This window comes from Asparagus officinalis, chromosome 7, assembly GCF_001876935.1.
Source record: "Asparagus officinalis chromosome 7, Aspof.V1, whole genome shotgun sequence".
Taxonomy (NCBI): Eukaryota; Viridiplantae; Streptophyta; class Magnoliopsida; order Asparagales; family Asparagaceae; genus Asparagus; species Asparagus officinalis.
In genome coordinates, this window is record NC_033800.1 from 30,305,203 (window position 1) to 30,327,762 (window position 22,560).

The following is a 22,560-nucleotide window of genomic DNA, read 5'->3' on the forward strand; positions in this document are numbered from 1 at the left end:
CAATTTCTCTCTAACTAACCTAGAAAAAGAAATTACACTCTTCTTAATCGGAATCCCGATTTACAAAGAAGAAGATCGACAGAGATCTTCTCCTTTGTTTAAGACTGGGGTCTTCACGGTAGCGATGAGATTGATAGACTATCAGAGGTAACTGTTAACGTGATAAATTTATGGACCTGTCATCCTATTGAGAAGAGGATTGACAAGTTGAGGGACTATCAGAGGTAGATGTTAACATAATAGTTTTATGGACCTGCCCTCCTATTGAAGTGGATTGGCAGATTGATGGACTATCAGAGGTAACTGTTAACGTGATAGTTTTGTGGATCTACCATCCTATTGAAGAGGATTGACAGATTGATGGACTATCAGAGGTAACTGTTAACGTGATAGTTTTGGTAGATTTTGTGGTTGACAGAGGTATTCTATTAAACATAACAACTCAGAAACTTTATTACTCATAATCCAATGAACTACAAATAAACCAACCCTCAGTCTTGAACAAGTGCAAGGGGAAAAAAGGAGTAGGCCACTATCTAATGAGTTTGACTATCAGAGGTAATTGTTAACGTGATAGTTATTGGAGACCCGACATCCTACTGAAGAGGATTAGCTTCAGTAGTCGTAGTATCTTCCCCTTCTGACTGAGGAGATTGGGCTTGGTCCGATTGCTCAGGAGAAGGTTGGGCTTGGTCCGATTGCTCTGGTTGATCCTGCCTACTTTGTTCTTCAGCTTTGATCCTGTCAATACTCTTTTGAGCCTGTTCGCCTCGAGAAATTAGTTATCTCCAGGAACGGCATTCTGCAACTCCTATTCGGACTAGGAGGTCGGTTTGCAAGTTGTGTCGACAGGTCTCTACCAGTATAGACTGTGTCATACCTGACGAACATCGCAGAGCCATGTTTCAAAACCTCTTGACGAAGGCTTTGACGGACTCCCTCTTCTTCTGCTTAGTGGCGAGAAGAGTATGGATGGAGACTTCTGTATCATCTTCAAAGAATCTTGATAGGAAGAGTCTCTCTAGATCCGTCTACTTTTGGATACATCCCGTAGGCAGTTTCCTAAACCATTCAAAGGTAATTTCCTTAAGGGTGCCAATGAATAATCGAGCTAGTATGGCGTCATTTGATATCACATTCCCAGTCTGTGACTTGAAATGATAGATATGTTGGTTCGGTGATCACGTGCCGTTAAAAGTTTGTAGCGTCGGGACCTCAAATTTTGGAGGTTAAGGGTCTGCATCTCATTCGGCTGGATAGGGCCTGACAACTCCCTCATCTTAGAGCTCGCTTCTGTTAGCAATGATATTGAGACGGGCTTCCAATTCTTCTATTTTGGCAGACTGGAGATTATACTCGTTCTCAGTCTCTCTTCCTTCATCAGAGGAAGATTCCAGGTTGTGGGCTTCTTGGTCAGAAGCCGTGTCTGTTTTCGTCAAAAGTTGGTCTCGTTGTGGAATTCATTATATCTTCAGTCGATTACAATAAATTCAAAAGAGATAGTCTTTTTATAAGACTTCTTTTACACAAAAAAATAAAAAATTATAACTTTTTAGAAACAAACGCAGGATCGTTGTTTGGATCACTGCTTGTGTGGGATCTTTGCCTGTGCCGGGAGCGCTTTGACTCGTGGACCACCAAATCACAGATTCTGATTGAATCGTAAGGGGTTTAATGATTCTTCTTTCGTTTATCGAAGTGAGAATTTAAAACGATATCTTATTAAAGTAAGATAGTCGTTCTTCTTGAGATCAAGTCAAAGCTCGAATCTCAAGGGATTGCTAGAAGCTCAGGAACTCTGCTCTCTCTGCTCCAAAGTGCTCAGAAATGATCAGCCCTCTTCAAAAATAATCTCAGGGGGGGTATTTATAGCCCCTAGGACAAACAGTGCTTCCGAGACAGTGTTTACTGTCTCCGCGGCCGAGACATCAAAGACTGTCTCGGGGTCCGAGACAGTAAACACTGTCTCCGATTCCGAGATAGTAAATACTGTCTCGGAAATCCTCAACCGCCCAGCAGTTTTCTTGTAACTGTCTTCCCACGTTTTACAACTCCGTTATTATGGCAGTTATCAACGTGATTCTCTCCCACGACGTTTCTCACGTTCTTGAACAGTTGGTGGCCACGTGTTGGCAGTTACAAAACGGTTTCTGACTTCTTTGAGAGCTGTCTCGTGGGCGAGACAGAGAATGCTGTCTCGCATGGCGAGATAGAGAATGCTATCTCGCATGGCGAGACAGAGAATACTATCTCGCCTGCGAGACAGTAACAACTGTCTCGCCTGGCAAGACAGAGAATGCTGTCTCGCATGGCGAGACAGAGAATACTGTCTCGCCTGCGATCTCGCGTGCGAGACTGTAAAGACTGTCTCGCGTGCGAGACAGCCCATACTTGTGTTCTTCTGCCTTTTTTGGATGATATCTTTTTTTGAGCTGTATTCGGATATCTTTCAGTATTTTTTGATGCCTACAGATACCCCCTCCAAATTGTTCTAGACTTATTCTTTTATAGAGGAGTCTGGGACACTTTGGATAAGACAAGTCTTATTTGCGATCCTTTCAATACTTGATTGAGTAGATCGTGTAGAAGAATCTGTAAAATGTCTCCAGCCCTTGATCTCTTTATCCATTAGTCTATTCAGTTCTTTGTAGAATAGCTAATGCTTCTTCGGCACTGCGTTTATCGCTTGACCGTTGTTGAGATCTTGAATCGAGGCTAGTATTTCCAGATTGATGCTTGTATGTCCATTGAAAGTTCGTCAGGTTATCCTTAAGAATATTCAGAATAATATTCTCTAGAAACTACCTGTCGAGTGTAGGAAAACAGTTTAGACTCGTGTACCTATTGGAGTAACATGGTCTCTCTTTTTTGGTGGTAGAGATGAACCCAAAGATGGAGAGGAAGAATTTTATATTCTATCTCCTGGTCTCTTGTTTGTTGGTAGAGATGAACCCAAAATCAGAGAGGAAGAATTTTATATTCTATCTCCTGGTCTCTTGTTTGTTGGTAGAGATGAACCCGATGATGGAGAGGAAGAATTTTATATTCTATCTCCTGGTGCAAAAGAAACTCGAAGTGGGATCTGCACTTAGAGAATCTAGATTGATTTGAATAATCATAACTGTCATAAGGTTTGATTATCCAATTCAAAGTTAGACCTTTCGTTCGCAAAATGAATCGAAAGAAGATTTTGATTATGGTCCTAACTGTAGTAAGGTTTGACCAAGTGAGAGTTTTGAGACGATCCTAACTGTAGGAAGGTTTGATCGCTCGATTTGTGGGCCTCTCGTTCATTGAAGGAATCGAGAGGGGATTTTGGCTTTGGTCCTAACTGTTTAAAGGTTTGACCAAATGAGGGTTTCGAGATGATCCTAACTGTTTAAAGGTTTAATCGTTTAATTTGTGGACCTCTCGTTCATGGAAAGAATCGAGAGAGAATTTTGGCTTTGGTCCTAACTGTTTAAAGGTTTGACTAAATGAGGGTTTGAAACGATCCTAACTGTTTAAAGGTTTGATCGTATGGGGATTTGAGACGATCCTAACTGTTTAAAGGTTTAATCGTTTAATTTGTGGACCTCTCGTTCATGAAAAGAATCAAGAGGGGATTTTGGCTTTGGTCCTAACTGTTTAAAGGTTTGACCAAATGGGAATTCGAGACGATCCCAACTGTTTAACGGTTTGATCGTATGGGGATTTGAGACGATCCTAACTGTTTAAAGGTTTAATCGTTTAATTTGTGGACCTCTCGTTCATGGAAAGAATCGAGAGGGGATTTTGGCTTTGGTCCTAACTGTTTAAAGGTTTGACCAAATGGGAATTCGAGACGATCCCAACTATTTAACGGTTTGATCGTTCGATTTGTGGACCTCTCGTTCATGGAAGGAATCGAGAGGGGATTTTGGTTTTGGTCCTAACTGTTTAAAGGTTTGACCAAATAAGGGTTTTGTAAGGGAAGATTGATCTAAAGAAGTGATCGAATCTCATCTCAGCAAAAGAGTATTCAGAAATCACCATGGGGATATAGTGTTTATCACTTTGTTTGTAATGATCGGGTTATCCCTAAGAAAATTACATATAACTTTCTTCCGAGAACTTCCCGTTACATGAACCATCCACCCCCAGCTTCTTTCACGAAACTGGGTCTAACATCATACTGAGTTACATGACCGGGTTATCCTTAAGAATATTACATGTAAAAATTCTCCAGGAACTTCCCGTCAAGAGTGGGAAACAGTTTAGACTCATATACCTATTGGAGTATCGAGGAGCAGTTTATACTCGTATACTCTTTGGAGTGTTGAGAAGCAGTTTATACTCGTATACTCTTCGGAGTGAGGGGAAACAGTTTATACTCGTGTACCCAATGGAGTTAGAGTCGTCTTTACTTGGCTTGTTTCGCCGTTATGACACCGGAGTCAATTAAGGCTTGGATTTTGTTTTTGAGTCCAAAGCAAATCTCGGTGGGATGAAGAACCCTTCTGTGGTACGCACAGTAGTTTGGATCTGTAATCCTCTTAGCTCCCTCCTGATCCTTAATAGGTGGTAGCTCAATTTTGTCATTGATGAGGAGGTATTTCAAGATGGCTGGAGCTTCATCATCTTCGAAAGAATACTCCTTTTGAAACCTCGGATCGGGAGTCGCGTTCCCAGTGATTGCAGATGTCATCGGTCGGCTTCTCTCAGCTTTCTTTCTTTTAAGAAAGTGTTCAGCTTGTTCGCCACGTAGTTTTAACTCTTTCCAAGTTTTGGATGGTACGATCCCTAGGGCTTCCAGGACATCGATAGAGAGATTATTGTGGCATGTTTGCAAAATGAACTCCTCTGTAACAGGATCTCTGCAATTCATTGCCTTGTTACAGAAGCGCTTGACAAAATTGTCGATTGACTCTCTGTCTTTTTGCTTCTCATCCATAAGGGTTCCGATTGACACTTCGGTGTCATCATCGAAGAAATTGCTGAGGAATAAACTTTCTATGTCATCCCAGCAATTATTGATCCCTGGCTTAAGACGTCGGTACCAATCGAAAGCCGACCCGCGAAGGGTGCCAATGAATGACCGGACCATTAAAGCCTCATTTCCAGAGATCATGCCCAAATGAGACTTGAAATAAATCAAGTGCTGAATAGGCGAGCTTTTCCCGTCAAACGGTGTGAAGTTGATCAGATTGAACTTTGTCGGGTATGGTATTGAATCACATTCTCTTGGATAGGGACACGGAATACCCATCTTCTTTACTTTCTGAGCGGACATCAAAGCATTGACTTTGTTTTCAAGGTCTTGCATTTTCTTGTCCTCATCTTCATCTCTCTCTGAGTGATGTTGAGCAGAAATAATTGGGTCACCCTCAGTGTTATTAAGCGGTGCAATTGAACCACCCCCAATGTTGTTATTGGGAGGATCTGTTGAACCACCCCCAGTGTTATTGTCATTGGGAGGTGTATCAGCCATAATGACCTCATCCACTTCTGGATCACTGTCATCTACAACATTCTGAGTGTGGCGGCTGGATTCAGCTCGCTGACTGGACTCAGGAGGTTGAGGTCGTTGAGTTAGCAATTCTCTCATTTGTTGAATAGCTAACTCCATCTCTGTCTTCATCTCAGCTCTAATTTCTTCACGTTGCTTCGCTAGAGCTTCTTGAAGCATTTGAGCAAATTGATCAGAGGTGATCGTGAGTACTTCTCTGGTTTGTCCCGTGCTAGACATTGTATCATCAGAAGCGATTGCAGAACAAGTGTCTGAGAATTCATACTCCGAGGACATTCCTTCTTGCATTCTCTTGTAATCTCTGCGTCTGATGGCTCCTAATTAGAGTCGAGACATCCTTTGAGCAATTCTTGGATTGACTTTTCCTCTCGGGGAAAAGTCAGGATTTGAGAGTCACTTGAATGCCGCTTAGATTTTCTTTTATCAACCATGTTGATGGTGATTTTAGGGAATTCGTCATCTTGGACAGCTGATCTTCTCTTACGGAAATGTCTCGGCTTAGGCTTCGACATTTTGGTGAAAAGACTGTGGAATACCGAAGCTCTTCGCGGGATGGCCTCTCGTTTGGAGTAGTCACATTCCGACGGTACTGCTCTAATGAATCGCATACAGAAACAATGAGAGCTCATTTCTCGGACAATCCTCTTTTGAGTTTTGTTCACAACCCCAACTTGATAGTATGACTCATCAGTATGATTACTGGAGAATCCTATCATTTGTTAGTATGACCTCCCAAGTATAACGATGTCTTTTGACGAACATGTCTTTTTCTGAGGATGTAAAACCTTGTTGGCATTCTCAGGACAACTTATTATGTCTTTGAGCGATCCAAGGTTATGTCGGGAGTCACACGTTTAGAACCACCCCCTCGTGGGTGCGGAGTCTTAACGGGCTCCGAATGCTGATTTTGCACAACTCCAGACTTTAGAATCCAAACTTGCAGAGTCATCACGAGCAGAGATGTTGCGAGTAGAATTCTCAGCAACAATCAGGCGAGAGTATTCATTTGTAATGTTCGACGGAGTCGAAAACTTGAAAATCTTCTTAGAAGACAAAATTTTCCTGCATTTGTGAGGCGAGGAAAACTTTGAGGATGAGGATGCCAGATATTCCTCAAACTTTGCTTGGTCGAATTCATATTCATCCGTGGACTCAACCAATATCTTGATCGGCTGCGACACGACGGTCTCGGCAGCGAAACCGTTGGCTCCCACTGTGGTCGCCAGTTTGTTTTCGTCAAAAGTTGGTCTCGTTGTGGAATTCATTATATCTTCAGTCGATTACAATAAATTCAAAAGAGATAGTCTTTTTATAAGACTTCTTTTACACAACAAAATAAAAAATTATAACTTTTTAGAAACAAACACAGGATCGTTATTTGGATCACTGCTTGTGTGTGATCTTTGCCTGTACCGGGAGCGCTTTGACTCGTGGACCACCAAATCACAAATTCTGATTGAATCGTGAGGGGTTTAATAATTCTTCCTTCGTTTATCGAAGTGAGAATTTGAAACGATATCTTATCAAAGTAAGATAGTCGTTCTTCTTAAGATCAAGTCAAAGCTCGAATCTCAAGGGATTGCCAGAAGCTCAGGAACTCTGCTCTCTCTGCTCCAAAGTGCTCAGAAATGATCTGCCCTCTTTAAAAATGATCTCAGGGGGGTATTTATAGCCCCTAGGACAAACAGTGCTTCTGAGACAGTGTTTACTGTGTCTCGGGTTTCGAGACAGTAAACACTGTCTCGGGTTCCGAGACAGTAAATACTATCTCGGAAATCCTCAACCGCCCAACAGTTTTCTTGTAACTGTCTTCCCACGTTTTACAACTCCGTTATTTTGGCAGTTATCAACATGATTCTCGCTCATGATGTTTCCCACGTTCTTGAACAGTTGGTGGCCACGTGTCGGCAGTTACAAAACGGTTTCTAACTTCTTTGAGAGCTGTCTCGTGGGCGAGACAGAGAATGCTGTCTCGCATGGCGAGACAGAGAGTGCTATCTCGCATGGCGAGACAGAGAATACTGTCTCGCCTGTGAGACAGTAACAACTGTCTCGCCTGGCGAGACAGAGAATGCTGTCTCGCATGGCGAGACAGAGAATACTGTCTCGCCTGCGAGACAGTAAAGACTGTCTCGCGTGCGAGACAGCCCATACTTGTGTTCTTCTGCCTTTTTTGGATGATATCCTTTTTTGAGCTATATTCGGATATCTTTCAGTAATTTTTGACGCCTACAATGTCATCAACCACCTTTCCCTTCCCTTTGCTTGTGTGAGGTCGGGATGAAGACGTTTTTCCTCTCCGGGAAGATTCTTGCCTGGGTGGCGAATATGTCTTCTGAGATTTGGCATTGTTTGCAACGATTTGAGTCAACAGGGCCATGAGTTCATTGATGGGCTCTTACTGAGATTTGATCATGACCTCCTGCTCATCAAGTCTCTTCCTGAGTTCTTCATGGTTTCCCATCATATAAGCGGGGCTCTCATGTTCAACAAAAGAGATTAATGATTGGGGCTCTGCAATGGCTGAGTGTTCATCATTGGAATTGGTTCCCCTGGCTAACCTCTGATAGTTGACAGGGGAAATGGCTCCTGTTCGCGTCCGAGTACGTCGGTAAACTCCTTCAAACTCGTTAGCGATTTCTCTGACGGTCGGCGAACGACTTGTCTCAGGTAAACTCCTTCAAACTCGTTAGCGATTTCTCTGACGGTCGGCGAACGACTTGTCTCAGAGTCATCGGAGCTAGGACCTGGGGCTTTCCCTCTGCCGATCACATTGATAGTGACCTCAGGATATTCGGTCTCTGGAGACTTCTTCCTGTGCGAACGTCGTTGTTGGTTAGACAAAGCAACGTCCGTTAATTGGTCGAACACCAATGGTTTGGCCACACATTAGCAGCATTGATATCCCGAGAGGACCATAGGAATCAGCCGTTCACATTGGAATGAACGAATGACTTGCTGCATCGGTCTTTCTCTCGATATGAACTCTCTCAAATCTGTTGTAAAGATTCGAGGAGAATTACTCACTGATTGTGAGGTTTGAACTGGAACCCCCAGTCCATGATTGGACAGGACTGGCTCTTGGTGAACATGGATCTGGTTGAGATGCCTTGAATCCATGAACTTCTTATATCCGCCCCTCAATCTAGTCATGCTACGCAGAGTATTCGGAGGTCTCGCGTTTGGCACTTGAGACGCGAATGTCGCGTTTGGCACTTGAAATGCAAAGGTCGCGTTTGGCACTTGAAACGCGAAGGTCGCGTTTGGCACTTGAAACGCGAGGTCTGTTTTTTGGTTTGGCAACATGAGGGTCGCGTTCTTCATTGTCGACGCGAGGGTCGTGTTTTGACTGGGAAATGCGAAGTTGAAGTTCGCGTTCAACGAAGGCTTGAGGTCCGTGTTTTGGCTGTAAAACGCGCCATTGAGGGCCTCGTTCAGTCTGGTTCTCGCGAAGCTCATGTTTGGGCTCATAAATACGAGGCTTGCGTTCTAAAGTAGAAACGCGTAGCTCAGGGTCGTGTCTAAGCTCATGAACGCGAAGTTCGCATTGGTTGGAGGATCGATTTTCTCGGAGTTGTGCTCGTCGCTGAGACCTTCTTCTTCGACGAGCAACGCTCTTCTTGGCCTGTTTTAAGGCTTTTGCAGGGGCATCATCAGCGTTGATTGGATCTATCTCCGTCGTAGGCCTTTTACCACCCATGACACGTCGTGTTGACGCGGGTGTGGAGTTTTCAACTCGTTGAACGAGTTTGGCAGAGGTAGAGCCCGGTCCTTTAGAGGAGGGGCTGTTTGATGAATTTTGGCCAAAGGAGAGGACTTTCTTCGGCACTCCAGCAACAGTTAGAGATTTAGTCTCCTTGGAGACTTGGTGGATCTTGCGCATAGCCTTGGGGCTAAGGGATCCAGAGGAGATAGCCTTCTCAAACTTGGCTTGATCAAACTCTACCACGAGAGTTTCGACGATTGTTCCAGTGAGATGAACATCGGATTGCACCACCACTTCTTCGTCAGAGAAGCTTGTCCCCAGCAGAGTCGCCATCTTTTGTTTGGTGAAAAAATTCGATGTAAAAGAAATGAAAGAAAAATTGATTTGTATTCTCTCAAAATCGATTACAATTTGGATTCCGATTACAAAAGAGAGAAGAATGAATTTGATTCTCCCATTTGTTTAATTCTGGGTTCTTCACGGTAGCGATGGAGTGCCTCCCTCGAATGCTTGCGTCGAGTTTGCTCTCTGTTGATGATCCGCACGTCTTGATTCACTGGAACGATATCACCTCCTCACGATTTGACGTTGTGGAGAACTTGCGTGGCAAGTTTGAAACTCTTGATAAGTTGATAACTCTGAACGAGTTTTAACTCTTGAAAAAGAGTTTATTTGAACCGAAAGTTCGGTTGATAAGCCAAGGATGAAGAAGATCTTGTTGCAGATCTCCCAAGCTCCAGAAAATGCTCCAAGGATCTCTTCTGCTGCTATCAAACCGAGAGCCAAGTCCCCTCCGCGCCAACCTCGCTGCCAATTCTCCGATCCAAAAAGCCAACCTGAACTCCATTGAGTTTACCCATATTTATAGCGAATTAAGGGGTGTAACCGCCCCCTTAATTCTCTCCATAATGGGATTGAGAGGGGTGTAACCCCCCCTTAATCCGCTCCTAAGTAGGGCGGAACTCCCTCAAATCGTGGAGGGAAAACGGTTCCTATAACCGTTCAGCTCGTGTTTGAACGAGTCAAACACCCACGTTGGCGTTCAGGACCCTAACTCCGCATTTTAGACTGGAGACACGGAGTTGGGTACCCGCTGGGCATTGAAAAACACGGGTCCGACCCCAGCGTTTTAATATTGTAACGCGGGTCCGACTCCAGCGTTTTGATGTTGTAACGTGGGTTCGACCTTCGCGTTTTGCTGTTGACACACGGGGAGGACCTCCGCGTTTTGGTGTTGACACACGGGGAGGACCTCCGTGTTTTGGTGTTGATTCATGGGGAGGACCTCCGCGTTTTGGTCTTAGAGCGCGGTGATGAGTTCCGCGTCTTGCTTTGGAGAGATTATCAACAAGTAATCTCTTTTGTCATAGCGTTGCAAAGATCATTGTCTTGTAATCTTTGTCTTGGCTCCTTGAGAATATGAGAGTCGTCAGATTGTAACTCCCGATGTTGATTGTGAATGTTGTTGAACTAGAGCTCTCATCGGTTGTCGTGAAGGTCGTCAGATTGTAACCTTCAGCGATCTACGTGAAAGTCTTCAAATTGTAGCCTTCTGGAAGTCATCAGATTGTAACTTCCAACTTCGGTGTTTGATGGGGGATAAGCTATCTATTGTGATTTTTAGACAGCCTACAGTCTTAACCGACCCCACTTCATGGAAAACAGTTTTAAAACCATTCAAGTGGTTTAAGGGGTGTAATCCCCTCTAAAATCATGGGAGAACGGTTTTAGAACCGTTTAACTCGTATTTGAATGAGTCAAATGCAAAATCTATGATTTGGGCACGAACACTGTGTTCTGGGACTAAAACGCAGAGTTGGGACCTACGTTGGTGGCTGAGAACGCACAGGTCGCGCTGCATTTTGAATCTGGACTGCAAGGCTGACCCTTGCGTTTTGAAGTTGGAACACAGCTCTTGAGCTTTACGTCTTATTTTGGAACACAGCTACGAGTTCTCTGTTTTACTTTTGGGAGTTTGGAATGCGGCCACGAGCTCTGCGTTTTGAATCTGGGACGCAGAGGTCAGCTCTGCGTTTGGATTTGAAGAGACCGTTAATTTTTAGTCTCTTTTGCTAGAGCGTTGCAAAGACCGTTATCTTGTAATCTTCATTTTAGCTCTTTGAAAATATGAGAGTCATCAGATTGTAACTCTCGATGTTAATTTTAAAAGCTGTTGATTGAAGCTTTTATCAGTTGTTGTGAAGGTCGTCAGATTATAACCTTCATCGATTTACGAGAAAGTTTTTAAATTATAGCCTTCTTGAAGTCGTCAAATTATAACTTTCATCATCGGTATTTGATGGGGATAAGCTATCTACAGTGAATTTTAGGCAACCTACAATTATAAGTCAATTTCTACCCCACTTCCTGTTAATTTTAAGTTATCTTCCAGTATGAGTTCTAGCAGTGAAGAATAGAGGATGAAGATGTTTCGAGTATCATATGCATCAACAGTGGGAAGTCTAATGTTTGATATGATTTGTACAAGACTAAACATTACACAAGCAGTGAGAATGGTTAGTCGATATATGGTGAATCCTGATAAAGAGCATTTGAATGCTGTAAAGAGGATCGTAAGATACATTAAGGGAACCTCAAATGTTGCATTATGTTATGTGGGATCAGTTTTTATTGTTAATGGATATGTTGATTCTGATTATGCAAGTGGTCGTGATAATAGCAAATCCACCACTAGCTATATGTTTGCTCTTGCTGGCGGAGCTGTAAACTGGGTTTCAAAACTGTAATCAGTTGTGACTACTTTAATAATAGAAGCAGAATATGTAACAGATACACAAGCTAGTAAGAGGTGATATGCTTGAAAATAGTGCTGGAGGAACTCGGACATGAACAAAAAAGATTTCTTTATTTTGTGACGGTTAAAGTGCTTTACATTTGACAAAAAATCCAGCCTTTCATTCGAAGACAAAACACATTCGAGTTCAGTACCACTTCGTTCTTTATTTTGTGTCGATCTTTTTGTGGTCTGTCGGAGACGTGAGTAACATGAAGATGACAAGACATAAAGAATAGTGTGAAGATATAATTGATACTCAATCAAATCTTCAAGTGAGAGATTGATGAAGAGTTACTGTGTCTACAATAAATACCTACCCCTGCTACAGTAATCACCAACCACAAATGTTACTGTAGCAACACTGCACAAACTCACTTATATATAGCTCTCCCCACCGTTAAGTTTAGATTATCTTAGTGTCTCCAATTAAGAGTGAAAAGAAAGAGAGAAGGAGAGAGAAAGAGAGAAAAATAGAGAGAGTTTCTCATTGAGAAGAGAGATTATAACTCCTAAATTTTTCTCATAGTGAGTTCGTTTATCCTTGCCCGTGGTTTTTACCCCAAATTCATTTAGAGGGTTTTCCACGTAAATCTGTGTGTTCATTTTATTATTTCTGCTCTACTATTCGCTGAGATAGAGTCCCCGGGTTTATCCTAACAGTTCGTCCACTACTTTGATCATAAATATATCTCAGTAAAAGCTTCTCTCAGTTAATATTCCATTTTATGAACATGAACTGAATTACATTTGCAATGAATCTCATTTAACTCAATATTTCCCTAACTGATGCATGCACTAAAAACAGCAACCAAGGAAGCTGAAACCTTCCAGATTCAGGCGCAGTTAATAGAAAAACAGTAACTGATCTCTGTCAACAACTTAACGCTATAAAGTAAGGCCAAATTAAAATAATCTGATAGATAGCCTCTGAAGAGAAGAAAGATACTAGAATAGGGCCAATATGAAAAATTTTCAACTTCTCATCGCAATAGCAATTCTATTAGCAGCTTGCAAACTGGCTACTTCAGACGAGATTATCTTCACCGACAAGCTAAGAAGAGCAGGTGGGCAGGATGCACTGCTGAAAATTCAATGCAAAGGACCAAAGCCACAAACTTGGGGTCAAACAACCACATTAACTTACAATGCCAGCATCAAGATAAGCATGCCGAAACACCAGGAGTTGGGCAAAAATGCATTTTGCTTTGCGGGTTTTCGATGGGAAGCTGAATCCTTTGGTTTTGTTGTGTACTCATATGCTAGAGATCATAAGAGGTGTGTGAAGAGCTGCAAGCTAGAGGCAAGATGGGACGGATTGTATGGATTTAACGATCAGACCAATGGTTGGGATCTTGTCGCAAGATATCCGATTCATCCGTTAGGATTAGGTTTAGGACAATAATCAAATTTTTATATCGAATGCATAAGAAATAGATGTGATAGTTTTGCTGTCACGTTTAGTGTTTCTTGCATTGTTGGCTCCTTTTAACCATTATCTAAAGAGAACAGAGTGAATTTGTTTGGATGATTATAAAGTTTGCACTCAGTAAACAGATACTATATACAAATTTTCTTTAGATTGCCAATGAGAATCCCACTGTACACGTATCCGGGAATTTTAAAGATTAGAAAACCTGCAATCTTTTCAATTGAGCAAGACCACTATATTAATGCAACAAAAGAAACAAGAAGTACCACCTTTATGTACTTCTTAATTTCAGATAAATGCCTTCATATCTGAAAATCAGTAACAAATTTCATTACAAATCGTCAACAACAGAAGGAAACATTTGAAAAAAATTGACAAAATTACATCTATCACCGGGAACCATCAGCACCGCACTAAAACAAAAATAACCATGCAATATTTATCTGACAAATGCACAAAATTGACAAAAAGGAAAATAAAAAGGATTTAAAAAAAAAACAAAAACTCAAAGCTACATATCCACAGCAGACCAATTCACCAAATCTCCATCTTCAGACTTGTAACAATTAGAAGTGCTTAACCCTAAACTTCCAAAACCCTTTAACAGCATTAAATGAAACAAACTCAGCCTTCTGCTCCTCAGTCTTCTTCATCAACTTCTCCTTAAACTTCTCCACCTTGATCCCCTCAGTATAACACGCTCCTGTCTTCTTGTCAACACACTTGATATTAAGAAGCGTCACCTCCGCTGGCTTGTTGAGTCCCTCTCCAACCGGAGGTTTCATGTTCTCGTCTTTGTACACAATCACCTCTCGGTCATTGAACTGGACAATGGACTCAAGATCGAGATATCTGACATCAGTCTCGCCTTTGAACTTGATACTTCCATATCCATGCCGTCCAATTACAAAGTCCTTCACATGGCAACAGAATCCTGGCTCTTGTCTCTCCTTAGCAGCTAGCTCAGGGATTCTTGGCTCGGTGTAGTACTCAGTGTTTGGAAGTTTGGGCATCAGAGTATCAATATCATCACAGTGCTCATAGACTTTAAAATTGATGTATGATGAATCGGTTAGTTTATGAAAATGGCCATTGGTGATTAAATTCTGCTTCTTCTCTCTCATACAGGTGTTTCCTGCTGGGCTTTCTGCATTACAGTGTCAATTCCAGAAGTCAGGGACTTGGATCAGATTAATGCAAGAAGTAACAGATTGAAAACAGATGAGATGAGAGGGAAAAAAAAAGATAAGGTTTAAAGTGGTTTGTGATAAGTATGACAAGTATAGATCAGTATTGAAATAGTTATGTCGAGAAAGGTTTATACACACACGATGTGCCTTTACAGCATATGTTTTATGGTAATTCATTCTCAACTGCAGTGCAGAGTTCAATTACGGAATTATTGGGAACCAAAATTGGGTAGCTAAATTCATTGTTATAAGCAATTTAGATCATCTTGAAATCTGCATCACATAGACAGATATTGTTGTGGTAGTAACTGGCAGTGCAGAGGTTTTTTTTTTAAACATAAATGTTGATACATGGTTTAAACATTTCTATGAGGAAACGGTAGTGCCATAGTAGTTATCTATTGCTCATAATTAATAATTTAAACATAAAACTATATATTTTTACCATTTTCATTAGTTGGAATAGACTGGCTCTCAATGCTAGCTCTTGAGGGCCACTGTTCACTTTGGCGAATAACGAATGATCTTGGCTTCTCCCTTGGTTTGAAAAATATATCAACCCCTGATGATGTCTGTTGTCCTTCATCCTCCATGAAGAATGATGCCTGTGAAAAAGAAAAAATAAGTAAATTGTAAAAGACAATTTTCTTCACACTTCAAAGAAAGATAAATCTTTCAAGTAAAACCGGACTAGTTCTCAGATAAGAATAAATACTTTGTATGAAAATGACTCACCTTTGGACCATCAACTTTAGCATTATATTTCCTCAGAGGCAAACTAATCCTTCTTTGAGACAAGTGTCTAAGAGCTGATAAGCTCGATGTTTTGGTTGGCGTGGACTTCTCAGCAACCTGTTAGGCAGAAAATCATACAATAAAGTTAGCATCGTAAAAATAAATTACTATATGCTCCAAATGCATGAGTAAGATGTCATATGTATGTATAAAGTATTAAACTCATATACTAAGAAGTTTTTAACTAGTAGAAAGACTCACAGGCATGCTAGAAATCCCATATTGAACATGTTCAGAGCCTCTTTGACCAGAAAAGATCCGAGGTGGTGCTGGCAATGTTCCCCAAGGATTAGCTGTAGACACTGGTTCAGTGACCATGTTGCACTTAGTGTTCGGTCTGTTACATAAATAGACATAAGTAAAGAAAGTTAATGAATAATTGAAACCAGGAAAGTAACGTGCAGGTGGATGTTAAAATATAGAACTTACAGTTGTGCAAAGAGACCCTGAGGAGCTTTGAACTCACAGTTGGACGTGGAAGATGCTGTAGTTGCAAATGTAAGATAAAAATAAATCCTAAAAATTTAATTGGAGATTAACAAGGAAGAAAATATAAACATAAATCTGAGATACCTGGGTGTGTCGGAATTACGTAACTTGATGTCTGAGCAGCGCTAGCCACTTGAGAAGCAGGCAAAGTCGAAGGCTGTCAAATATAACCAATCAATCGGTTAATTAACAACATCATAATTGGCAAAAGGTAAAGGGTTTCGTGGATGACTTACATTTGTTTGACCAGAATTCCATTGACTGGCCATAGGAAATTGTAAAGATGTAGTGAATGGTGTGGAGGTGGCGATCGAAGTTGAAGAGATTGAGCTAAAAGAGCTCGGTGGTGTAGTGAACTGTGGGCTTTGAGGTACTATGAAATACAGAAAAATTGGAGATGTTGTCTGCATAATAGATGGAGTTGAAGATGTATCGAATGGCGAGGAGATGGTTGAAACCCCATTCAAAGTGGAAGAGGTCGAACTAAAAGAGCTAGGCAGCATAGAGAATGGTAAGCAGGAAACTGAATTGCTCGAGGAAATAAAGTCAGTAGCGAATGGGTTAGTGCTGGTCTGGCCACCAGGATTTGCTTCCTTTGAGAAAGGAAAACTGAAGGTTTCATTGAACGATGAATTAGAACTGGTATGTGCAGAAGGATTAGCCCCGGTTTGTCCTGAAGTTGAGAATGTAGGTTTGAAATTGAAAGATGTATTAGCACTGTTCTGTTGAAATTGAGAGAAAGTAGGGGTTTGGTTGGACGATGAATTAATACTGGTTTCTGCAGAAGGATTAGCTCTGTTCAGTCCTGAAGTTGTGAATGTAGGTGTGTGATTGAAAGATGGATTCGCATTGTTCTGTGTGAATTGCGAGAAAGCAGGGGTTTGGTTGGACAATGAATTAGAACTGGTTTGTGGAAAAGGATTAGCACAGGTCAGCCCTGGAGTTGCGAAAGTAGTTGTGAAGTTGAAAGACGGATTCGCAGTGTTCTGTGCAAATGATGAGAATGTAGTTTTTTGGCTGGAAGATGAAATAAAACTGCTCAGTCCTGGAGTCGAGAAAGTATTTGTGCGGTTGAAAGATGGATTCACACTGTCTTGTGCAATTGATGAAGATGGAGATGTTTGGTTGTAAGATGAATTTGAACTGGTCAGTCGAAAAGGATTAGCTTTCTCTGACGAGGGAAAATTAACGGCAGCTCCAAATTGTCCAGCATAATTTGGGCCTCCTGACATTGATAATTAAAACACAAAATATAGAAAATAAGTCCGAAGATAATAACAAGAAAAGAAAACAGCTATCCTTGAAGACGCACCGAATGAAGTCGAAAACATGGTTTCTTACCTTTATCTCCGCGTTGATAATCCTCCCATCTAAGTTCCTCATGACTTTTATCTTTGTACACTGACATCTCTGATATTGACTGCAGATAAATATTTGACTGTTTATTGTTCTTATCTTCAATAGTAAGTGTTGGCGTATGCTTTGCCATCCTACTCCCCCCTTGTTGGCCCCCAGATGTTGTCTGTCCAGATCCTGGATTACCAAATGTGAAGTTTGCCGTTTTAACACCTGCAAAAATGAAATATTTACAATATTGTAACTTCTTACCAACGAAAATACATGTTTTTATATAAGGCTGCCTTAGCAAAAGAAAAAAAAAACTCACCGTATGTGGAGTTCTGGGTGCCAAAAGCTGATGATGTAGTTCCGAATGTCATGCCAAAAGGTGGTGTAGATGCATTAAGCAAAGTCGAAGATCCAGCTAAAGTGGGGCTAGTCATCGCAAATGATGGAGAAGTTGAAGTTCCAAAGAGAGAGGTACTTTGTGCACCAACGGCTGATGTGCTTGTTGAACCAAATGATGTGCTACTAGGAACCCCAAATGCTGTTCCAGTACCACCCAAAAATGAAGTTGTAATAGGCCCAAACGCTGGCGAATTTGTCGAGCCAGTAGATCCAAATCCATTTTGACTCGATGCACTTAAGGGTTTGGTTGAGCCAAAAGTATGGCTTCCAAATGTAGGGGTTGTTTGCTGCAATGTGCTTCCAATTGTTGTTGATCCAAAGCTTCCAAAGCTTGCATTCTGTCCACACTGGGTAGATCCTGCGAAACAGGACAAAGATTTGAAGTCAAACACAAAGACAAATGATCAAAAAGTTGCACTGAATTATGTTTGATATGTCCAAAAAATTTGGACAGAAAAGCAGTGAAGAAAATAATACTTGTTTTGCAACTAAATCTGTTATATACAAGTTTTTTTTTAGTTTCATTAATGTGGTTTATAAATTTGTTGAACCTCATAATCGAAGCTCAAAGCAGTTGCTAAACTTCAAAACTAACTTAATAGAAACTCAAGGGTTGTAAATCTGTTAAATACTAGATTTTTTTTTCTAGGTTCATTAATGTGGTTTATAGATTTGCTGAACCTTGAACCTCATAATCAGGCTCAAATCAGTTGCTGCACTTCAAAACTAACTTTGTAGAAACCCAAGGGTACTTGGTCATCATAGCTCTTAAAATTTTGTGGTAGATTCAACATAAAGAATTATTCTGTGGTATATGATAAAAAAGAAACGCAACCTTCCTACAAAGTTCTGTAAATAACTATAAAGAATTACACGTCATATCTCTTAATATTCCCTTCTGTTTAACATACTGTTTGAAGGAAAGAGACCTTTAGCATCAAAGAGAAAGGACAACAGTTTTGGTATAAGATGTCAACAACGGATCCTCGGCTCTATGAATTATGTACACAAAAATTTGTTCTGCCATTTCACATTGAAATTAATACGCTAGATCAACATATCTTAGCAATAGCGAAGCACTTTCTGATTTACTATTTGCTTGCTGTTTCCTGTTATTTTCTTTTATGTCCATTGAAGACTACGTTACTACGTGGTATATGATACGTTGGTGAAAAAAAACTAAGACAATCATCTCTGTTATGTATAAGTAAATCCGACGACCAAATACTCCCGCTTACACACACAGAAAATACGGCTGACTAGTCTGCGTAGAAGAACGCACCTCCGGCGGACCTCGTCGGCGACGGCGGAGATGGGCGAAACCTAGCTGAGCTCGCCTGAGTGATGAAACTCGCCTGTAGACGAGGTGCAGGCGAGGGATTCGCCAGGCGAGGGATTCGCCAAGCGAGGGATTCGTCAGGCGACGTCTTGGACAGGCGAGGAAAACTCGCCTGCGATCGTAGGAGGGCGAGGCGAGGTCGCCTGTTGGGGGTTGTGAGTCACCTGCGGGCCTGTAGGCGAGATCGACGAGCTCGCCTGTTTGAGTTGGGGACAGCTGGCAACAGCTAGATCACTAGGGTTTCCCTATAAAAGGGAAACCCTGTTCATGAGCCCCCTTTGCCGCGATTTGGGAGCGGAGCAGAAATCCTCTAGCAGCGCTCTCTCTCTTAGGGTTGAGCATGTGAACAAAGTGACGTGGGAGCCACCCACGTGATTGCTCCTGTGCTATCCGCGTGAAGAGATGAAGCCGGATACACGTGAATTCGTGAAAACGCGTGAAAAGCAATCTCGTGCTCCTGTGCTATATATATCTTTGTAATTCGTTCCCTAGGTTTTCGGTGCTGGAGGTTTTGGTTGCTCTTTTGGCTGCGGACAGAAGAAAAGCTGCAGAGGAGAACAGGGTGCGCAGGAGGTTTAATTTAGTCCCTTCTTTAGGGTTTTGTGCATTCTTTTGTAGAGAGATATTGTGAAGGATTTGAGAGTTTGTTTGAGGGTTTAGATTAAGAGTGATTGTAAACCCTAGTTGTATTCTCTCCCTTGTTGTGACTGATGCTTTGAGAAACCAAACCAACGAACGCCGAGAGAAAGACCAAACAAAACACAAACACCAAGGTTTTACGTGGTTCGGCAAATTGCCTACGTCCACGGGGCAAGAAGGGGGTGGGTTTTCACTAATAGAGAAGGAGAGTACAAATTGAGATTACAAATCGCTCAAACGAACCAACTAATCTCACCAACAAATCTCTCAATCTCTCAACCAATAACCCTAACAAATAGCTCAGAAAGATCTCTCTTTTTCTGTGCTCCAAAACCCCAAAATTCTCCCCACAAAACCCTCAAATCGTATTGGTATTTATACCAAAACAGAAACCCAAACAGACTGCAAATAGGAACCTGAACTTTCCAAAAAACCCGTCATAAGTCGACTTATCAGTCTGCATAAGTCGACTTGGCAGAGCGAAAAACAGCAACTGGAGAAGAGATCATAAGTCGACTTATCAGACCTGATAAGTCGACTTGGCAGAGCAAAAAACCAACAATCCAGAGCAGAACGTAAGTCGACTCATGCACCAACATAAGTCGACTTACCATAAGTCGACTTATGCCTGTGCATGAGTCGACTTATGACCAAAAATCTGCTTTTTCCAATTCTTCTCCACAATTCTCCACCTCGGCGAAGTTTTCCCAAAACTGAGCCGACACCAACCAAACAAATGCCTCACATGCTGAGACCCAAATGAGAGTGTGAACACTCACCCCAAATGTCGATGTCGCTCACCAAATCGGCTGCATCAAAATGACTGCCTACGTATCCTTTGCCCAAGGAATCAAGCCTTCACGTAGTTCACCCAAACGGCCTCCAAAGGCCCTCAATCAAATAGAAAAGTCTGCAACTCTTCTCCAATATCACCAAACGATCTGCAACTGATAGTATTCCCAATGACCCCAAATTGAGACAAATCAAACACCTCCACCTGAGGTAAACCAATGGCCATATCCAAACTATATCTACCAGCTGCAACTGAATCCAAAACCAATCCATCATCTGCATCCAAAACCAAATGATCTCCAACCTGTGTCACCTTAGCTGGAATCCCAAATGACGCAGTATGATCTGGAGTATGTGGAGTAATCTCCACCCAACGTGGAGTAGCATCACTCTCCACCTGCTGCGATATCCAAATGACCTGATCAACACTCTCCACCTGCCGAGAGTCAAAAGTGACATACCTGCTCAGAACAAAATCAGAAGCTCCCAAACGATAATCAACTGAGCCTCCGAACCCCAAACGCGCAATCGGATCCAATCTCACATCCACGATGTGACCAAATGCTGGGTATCCAAATATCCGACGCGACCCAAAATCTGAAGCAGCTCCACCAGATCTAATAACTCCTAAAGCAGCAGTCGGCGACCTATGCATAAGATGACCCAAATATGTCGAAGCCCGCACACCAATGCCAATGCTCGACATCAAACGCCGATCCTCCTCCAGAAAGGAACGACCCATCGAAACTGTCATCTCATCTCGTCGCCCCAAAGTCTCCACACCAATGAAGTGTCTCCTATTGCCGTGAGCTCGGCACCAACGCAAGAAAGGACCCCTACCAAAGCTGAAACAATGAGTTACCTTTCTGCCAATACACTTCTTCCAATTGTTGTTGACTTCTAGGACTTTACACCAACGGGAACTGGTCGCGACCCAATAATGCCTAGAACAATCACCAACTGTGGAAACCAAGATACGATTACCTCCCAATGATGCCTCCTTGGAAGGCCCCCAAATGCCTGACTGAACACCTCCAAAAAGACCCCTCGCTCGATGGATAGAAGTGCCAAACTCCACCACGGTCTCGCTCATCCTAATGTGCTCACAGGACTTCAATCTGCAGGTCATAGCACTCCTCAACAACCAATGCACGGTATTACCAATCATATACCCCAGCACCAAACAATGCCACAGTCTAGCCGAATCTGATGAAGTCGTCATTTCCCTATCAATCACCGTGCTTCCGTGCAAATAATACAAATTTCTTCTTCTGACGCCCTTCATCACAATCATGGACCCAAATGTAACCTTCAAGCGTGCATCCGCCAAGGTCACCCTATAGCCAGCTGCCTCCAAAGCTCCAAGTGAAATGATGTTCTTCTTCAACTGAGGAACGAACCTCACTCCAACCAACTCCCGAATCACCCCGTCACTCATCCTGATCCGAACAGTACCAATACCACCAATAGAGCATTTGTGATCATTCCCCATGAGCACGAAATCCCCTCTTTCCAACTCCTGAAAGCTGGAGAACCAATCCCTCCTAGGGCAAATGTGGTATGTAGCACCCGAATCCAATATCCACTCTGTAGAGTAGGCAACACAAACTGACGGCAGTGCAGATAACGAGTAGCCCGAAGAATCCGAATCTGAATCGTTGCCACTAGCCTTGACAACATTCGCCTCTGAAGCTTGAATAGCTTTTCCCTTATTCTTCCCGGCTCGATCAACTAACTTTGGGCAATCGGCTTTCCAATGTCCATCTTCTTTGCAAAAGGCACATTGATTCTTACGAACTCCAAGATGTGCCCCTCTAGACTGCGACCTCCCACTACGGTTTGGACCCTTTGCTCTTGCGACCAACGCCCCCGCTACCGGCTCAAACGAAGTCTCCTTATCCTTCTTTCGAAGCTGATAATTCACAAGTGCAGCGGTGACCTCACTATACGAAAGAGATGCCTTCCCATTAATAAGAGTAAGAACGAAGGTCTCATATTCCTCGTCAGGCAAGGAACTCAATAGCAACAACGCCTTGTCCTCATCTTCAATCTTAACATCCACATTCGCCAAATCCGCAAGAAGCTTCGTGTAGTGGTTCATGTGATCACCAATGGAGGTTCCTTTCTTCAACTGGAAGCGGTAAAGCCTC

General features: G+C 42.2%; 1 protein-coding gene across 1 annotated transcript; it reads right to left on the reverse strand.

The window, feature by feature from the left end:
* Positions 13,819 to 17,346, reverse strand: LOC109848296 (nuclear pore complex protein NUP98A-like). Its single transcript, XM_020417728.1, has 8 exons — positions 17,236 to 17,346; positions 16,131 to 17,119; positions 15,979 to 16,051; positions 15,835 to 15,889; positions 15,607 to 15,742; positions 15,346 to 15,462; positions 15,056 to 15,215; positions 13,819 to 14,567 (listed from the first exon to the last, which is right to left on the reverse strand). Exons 1-8 carry the CDS (start codon positions 17,300 to 17,302, stop codon positions 13,987 to 13,989), a joined length of 2,178 nt encoding a protein of 725 aa, XP_020273317.1. The 5' UTR covers positions 17,303 to 17,346; the 3' UTR covers positions 13,819 to 13,986.

Bases quoted from the DNA above. Each gene is read 5' to 3' on its own strand.
- LOC109848296 (XM_020417728.1), bottom strand. From the start codon at position 17,302: ATGTCAGTGTACAAAGATAAAAGTCATGAGGAACTTAGATGGGAGGAT. The intron at 16,052-16,130 runs GTAAGTCATCCA...TATATTTGACAG, and splicing joins GGAATTCTGGTCAAACAAAT to CCTTCGACTTTGCCTGCTTC. The intron at 15,463-15,606 runs GTGAGTCTTTCT...TCTGCCTAACAG, and splicing joins ATGGGATTTCTAGCATGCCT to GTTGCTGAGAAGTCCACGCC.